Below are 6,410 nucleotides of genomic sequence, written 5' to 3'. Positions count from 1 at the left end.
CCCCCCGCCACTCCTCTGGCGGTCGCAGTCCTCCTCACGACCCTTGGGAAGGGTGCACTGCGGCCACCAGAGACACCGCAGGAGCCACTTCTCCCTGCGGGCCCAGCCCGCCGAGAGCCTAGGAGCGGGATCCATTTACACGGGGTATTAATTGGTCTCTGAGGAATCGTTCGCCCACGTGCCGATGTAATTGCCCGAGTCAGGAAGGTAGGCGAGCCGAGCGGTGGACCTACGGAGAAAGCACCACGGCACCGGCGCCGAGAACCCCAGCGCACTCCAGAGCGTCCCCCAGTGGCCGGGCAGGACCACGGATAGAGCCTGCGACTCCGCTCCGGAGTGGCTCTCGGGCTTCTCAGGGCCGCCGGTAGAGGTACAGCTGCTGGCTGCGCCAGGATCCTCGGGGCTCTGCTCACCCCACCCCTCCCTCTGAAACTCGGACTGCTTGCGCCTGCCGTGTGGCTGTTTTCTTCCGAAAGGCCAGTGTCTTATATCTCAAGTTCAAGTCCTGAGGACTTGCCCAGTCTCCTCCCCTTAAGTCATTTCTACCATCCTTCGGCAGCCTCGGGAATCAGCGAGCTCGTCCCACATCCAACGCGGGCAGTCCCGGTCTGTCCGGTGCAGTAGCCCGGCGCATTCGCTTCTCACCCTCCCGCTCTTTCTACCTCCCTTTCTCTCTTCCTCGCTTTCCCCCTCTACTTCCCCTCCCTCTCTTGCCTCTTAAGTTTCCTGCACCGTGAATCCAACTGTGCCAAGCCTAGGCTCCCGCGGAACCAACCCTGAGCGCGACCCGGGCACTGGGACGCGGACTCTGCCGAGGCTGGACAAGGCAGCGGGACCGGTCCGCGCCCGAGCATCGAGATGAAGCGCCAGGCAGGGCATGTTCGGGACGCCGGAGACGCCAGGCCCGAGTAGCTCCTCCATGGAGCTTTCGCAGAGCGGTCCCTGCTTGCTGGATTCGCCCCCAGTCCTGTGCGGTACGTAGCCTCCGCCTCCGCAGTCCCGATAAGGGGGACACCTTGGGGTGGGGTCGGTGGGGCAGCAGGAAGGGGCAGCGGGGAAGGTCACTGATTGGGAGACAGAGTGAGCCTGAGGGGTGACCCTCACAGACCCGGGCAGGCTTCCACTCTATAAGTTAGCGACTGGCTGTGCCCCTTCGCTCGAAAAAAAGTAGTACATGTGTATGCGCGTGGTATCTCTGTGTGTGCAGGGCGCTCGAATGGGTAAATTGAAGCCGGCTTTCCTATATGCAAATTGCATTCACTTTCCCCACCCCCATCGCACCAAACGCGTGGAGGTACCCGGTACCTAATCCTGGTCAGCTCTACCTACCCCTTCCTCTTCCCTCGCCCCCCTCGCTCAATATCTCTCGCTCGCTCTCCCTCTCTTTCTCTCTCCACCTCTCTCTGCTGGTGTGTACGTGTGTGAGCACTGCCAGGGCTGGCGAAGAACCAGCCACCGCCTTTAGTCCGAGCCTCCCGGCCATCAAACACTAGGGCAGGTCTCGCTGCCAGAGACGCTTGGTCTCGGAACCAGCCTGCACGCGGCTCTGTGTGCCCCGCCACCTCCTGGCTCCACCTCCCGGGAACTCGCACCCGAGCAGCACAGGGCGCAAGGAGCCCCTCATCCTCCAACCCTCCTGCCCGCCTGCCTGCGGACCGCGCGCTCGCGGGTTTCAGGCGCTGGATTTGCTCGCTTTTCAGTTTTTCCTGCCTCCCCCACCTCCGGGTTTTTTTTTTTTTTGGTCCATCCCTCCCGCCACGACCCCCTTTCCGCGCTTGGTTGCCAAGCCTAACCTTGCCCGCGTGGTCATGGGATGTCTAATTTCATTTGTATCTAGGCTGCTGAGAGCGCTCTTTGCTCTATAAAGTGGATGTCAGGTGGATCTATGTTTTTGAAGGAACAAAGACTCAGCGAACGCACCGCCGAGGAAGTTTGAGACGCGGGAGGATGCAGGCTACGTGCTGGTACGTGCTTCTCCTCTTGCAGCCCACCGTCTACTTGGTAAGTCGCTGCCAGTCCCGCGCCCCCGCAATCACACCCTGGTCGCAAGGCCAGGCAACTGGGGGCGCGCGGGAGGAGGGTGAGACCGCCAGTTCAGCGAGAGCGACGTTCCTATTGACGGTGTTGGAACAACTTTGGCAAACTGATGTCCCCATCCCTGTGGGATTTTCCGGGGTTCCCACCCTCGTTTCCTGCTCCAGTACCCCCTCCTCTCCTGCGATTGATTCTAAACCGCGTCCAGGGCGCCCTAGACACCCAGAAATCGAGGAGATAGCTGGACGGGATGCTTTATAGGGAGAGAAGGCAAAGAGAAGGGGTGGAAGACAGGGAACTCTTACTAGTTCATCCAGAGTTTAAACGAAAGGAAATGGAGGTGGAGAATGGAAAGCAATGAATCTGCACAGGTCCCCGACTTTGAAAGTAAATCCACCCACCTCACCCCCAGTTTGGAGATGCAGCACATAAAGAAGTGCAGGTAACTTTGTTCGACTTGTAGGGTTCAGACAGGACAAGTTTAACTATCTAGGAGCCTCACAAGCGTCCAGATGGAGTTGGGTCAGAGATGCTCCAGCAAACATGTAGAGGCTCCCCTTCCCTCTCCTCCCAATCTCTCCTTCCCACCAGATAACCAAACCCCAGTTCCAGTGCTGAGCCCCTTATTAGGGAGTGGCAGACCTTGTCGCTAGGGAGAAAATACTAAGCAAAGCTACCATCCAAGTCCTCCCAGAGCCGAGTTTTCTGAGGTCCGGACTTTGCCCACTGTTTGAACTGGGGTTTGCGTGGGCGGGGTGGGGGCCTTTGAGGGAAGCACTTTATTGTTGTGGTGGTGGTGGATTGGTAGCTATGGACACGGCGCGGAGCCAAGACCGAGAGCGCAATTTCTCGGGTCTGACTTCAGGGAGGGCCAGGGACAGTCTTATCCTGCTGGTGAAGTTGTGCTCAGTGCACAGAACCCCATAACCTACCTCTGGGCTGCAGGAGCGCACTGAGGGCTCTGTGTGTTCCGAGTAGGAACAAGAAGCTCTGGGGCGGCATGATGGGTTGAATAAACGGGAATGGAGTGAGCGGTGCCGTCTCAACCCCAAGGGCTTCAGAAGCCACTATCCTTGGAGCAAAAGTGTTGCCATACCTGCAGTTGAGAGCGTTTCCCAGCTGTTGCCCTGGTGTCTGTGACTGCAGGGCGGCTAGTTGTGTGAACTCTGTATATGCTAATGAATGTGTATGTATACGTGTGTGTGAATATGAATGTAAGGGTATGTGTGTAAACGGGTTTCAGCTGGAATCCAAGAACCCTCAGTGTTGCCTGTGTTTGCACCTTTATCGCCTGACCATGGCAGCCGCGGACGCCAGAGGGCGCTGCACGTCAGTGTCCTCGCCTACAGGACACCTTGGGGTAAACAGGTGAAAGCCCGGGCAGCCAATCCAAAAGAACTGCCTTTCTGACTCCTTTACCTAAGTCTGTGCCTTCCCCGGCTAGAACGCAGAGGCACTGCAAAAAGTGTCCTTCCCATTTCTCATCTTCAATCATTCTTGCCCACCTGTGTCCAGTAAACCCACTGACATTGAGAGCTTAGAGAAGCAGGGCAGAAAGTTTGGCCAGAGGAAACACAGAAATTGTTTGTTGAAAGAAGGGGGAGGGACCCAAAGTGAAAGCTACAGAGGGAGAATATTAAAGATTCCTTTGACCATGGAAACCCTCCTGCCTCTCTCCTCTGCATACCTTTACGCAGGACCTGAACCTCAGGACTGTTCGTAACGTCCTTGAACTGTGCTCACACATGGCAGAAGCTCGCGGCTGTGGTGCAGTTATTGCTTGGAACAAATATTTCGATAGTCTGGAAAATAATCTGTCAAAAGTAGAAGTGAAATCAATACGTTGTGTTAAATTTTAAATGTGTTTGTTGGCAGTTAAACCGTTTTCCACTCATTACACCAACAGTGCTGGATTTATTCTAACGCGCTGCGTTCTCAACAACAAGTGCATTAATTCTCCTTTAATTGTAAACTGGGAGCATTTGAAAACCATTCAGTGTGAAAATTATGCTGATTCAATTACCGTTTAGTTACAGACTTCATTACCTGAATGCCTTTTGGCAATACAGAGAAAGGAGACAATTTTTCCAATTTCACTCAAAACAATACAAAATGTGAACAATAAAATAGAGAAGGCTATTTAGAAGTCCATTCTTTTTCTCTCCGATCTAAAGTTGTTTTGTGTGTCGGGGATTAGAAACCACACGCACCACAAAAACAAAAGGCTGGTGGCTGTGACCCAAGGCAGTATTTCCAGGGATTGCAGTCCCACGGTTATTTGTCGGCAAGATCCCAAGCTGTTTTCCAGGAGGAGCAAGAAGCTGACTTTTACCATGGAAATGAATTTAGAAGGGTGAATTGGGCAGTCAGGACAGGTTGGATTTCGGCAAGTAAATAAGTAGAAACCTTTGATTAAATCTCTGGAGCAATGAGACAGACCAAGAAGTGGTCAAAGCTTCTTTCTCCATCTATTTTGTTAAATACCAGAAACAGTAAACTGAATTTATCATTTGTTTGGAGCCGCACCCCAAAACATCCCAGACCTTTGCAAGAAACTGCAATAGATGCCTGCAGGTTGTCAGGAGATGCTTCAAGTTACACTCCAAAAAGGCAGGGGTGGCAGAACCATTATTTTATTTTTCCCCTTGAATTGCCACAATCCAGGGAGGAGTTAAATGAATAATTTTTTTGTCCTTATGGACTCACACCACAGGTTAAGTGACAGGGGCACTCTGTACATTGCCTCATAGCTGATACCACAGTATCACCTTTCTCTTTAAGCCCCTCGAATCCCAGTTATATTTCCCAAGGAATAATCACACATTATGTTCCAGGATCAAGATTTGTTTAGGTATCTCCTATGCAACAATATTGAGGCTTCTGCTTATAGAGACATACCTTAAATACTCCCAATTTTAAGAAGATATTTTTTTAAGTGAAAAATAACTCTATCCAGCAGATCAGTGCTCCATATTTAAGCCACAGTTCCCAGCCTGTATTTAGGTGAATGTTCTCAAAGTATGTTTCTTGGCCCAGGGTTCTTTGAATGCCTGTTCTAGTTTGAGAATTTTGAGTCTTTTTTTGTGCTTTGAGAGATGGGTCTGTCCTGTTTCAAACTAGAAGCTTATTTTAATACTGCAATGGGAGATTAGAGATGTGTCTGCAAAGTTACCTCCTGAAGCATATTAGCTAGGATACTCAAAAATCACCACAGGGCTAACTCCAGATTTCGGCAAGTAAATAAGTAGAAACCTTTGATTAAATCTCTGGAGCAATGAGACAGACCAAGAAGTGGTCAAAGCTTCTTTCTCCATCTATTTTGTTAAATACCAGAAACAGTAAACTGAATTTATCATTTGTTTGGAGCCGCACCCCAAAACATCCCAGACCTTTGCAAGAAACTGCAATAGATGCCTGCAGGTTGTCAGGAGATGCTTCAAGTTACACTCCAAAAAGGCAGGGGTGGCAGAACCATTATTTTATTTTTCCCCTTGAATTGCCACAATCCAGGGAGGAGTTAAATGAATAATTTTTTTGTCCTTATGGACTCACACCACAGGTTAAGTGACAGGGGCACTCTGTACATTGCCTCATAGCTGATACCACAGTATCACCTTTCTCTTTAAGCCCCTCGAATCCCAGTTATATTTCCCAAGGAATAATCACACATTATGTTCCAGGATCAAGATTTGTTTAGGTATCTCCTATGCAACAATATTGAGGCTTCTGCTTATAGAGACATACCTTAAATACTCCCAATTTTAAGAAGATATTTTTTTAAGTGAAAAATAACTCTATCCAGCAGATCAGTGCTCCATATTTAAGCCACAGTTCCCAGCCTGTATTTAGGTGAATGTTCTCAAAGTATGTTTCTTGGCCCAGGGTTCTTTGAATGCCTGTTCTAGTTTGAGAATTTTGAGTCTTTTTTTGTGCTTTGAGAGATGGGTCTGTCCTGTTTCAAACTAGAAGCTTATTTTAATACTGCAATGGGAGATTAGAGATGTGTCTGCAAAGTTACCTCCTGAAGCATATTAGCTAGGATACTCAAAAATCACCACAGGGCTAACTCCAGCCATAAATGCAGGGGATTGGGAAATCATTAAAAAATATATATATATATATATATATATATATATATATAAAGGCAAGGAAATCTTCTGTTTACTGAATGTTATTGAATTGCAGATTTAAAATTCTGAATTTAGCAGGAGAGGAACTTATAGTGTAATAATACTTGTTAAAAATTTAAAAGTCCTGCAATCTTTATTCTCCTGTCAGTTCTGGATTGATTCCAGGATATTTTCAGTATGATATAATGGGGTAACAGATAATAGCATTTTAACAGAATTGAAGCACACACTGGATAATCTAGGGCA

General features: G+C 49.5%; 1 protein-coding gene across 1 annotated transcript in view; it reads left to right on the top strand.

The window, feature by feature from the left end:
* The first annotated feature begins 186 nt into the window (after positions 1 to 186).
* Positions 187 to 6,410, top strand: part of NXPH1 (neurexophilin 1) — a 299,636-nt gene continuing 293,412 nt past the window's right edge. The window contains exons 1-2 of the mRNA XM_007465564.1: positions 187 to 974; positions 1,838 to 2,001. Coding sequence (XP_007465626.1) covers positions 1,948 to 2,001 — 54 coding nt within the window. The 5' untranslated portion in view covers positions 187 to 974; positions 1,838 to 1,947. The remainder of the gene's footprint in view (positions 975 to 1,837; positions 2,002 to 6,410) is intronic.

This window comes from Lipotes vexillifer, unplaced genomic scaffold (assembly GCF_000442215.2).
Source record: "Lipotes vexillifer unplaced genomic scaffold, Lipotes_vexillifer_v1.1 scaffold80, whole genome shotgun sequence".
NCBI lineage: Eukaryota > Metazoa > Chordata > Mammalia > Artiodactyla > Lipotidae > Lipotes > Lipotes vexillifer.
The sequence above is the reverse complement of the archived record's forward strand: the minus strand, read 5'-3'. Positions and strand labels throughout refer to the sequence as shown.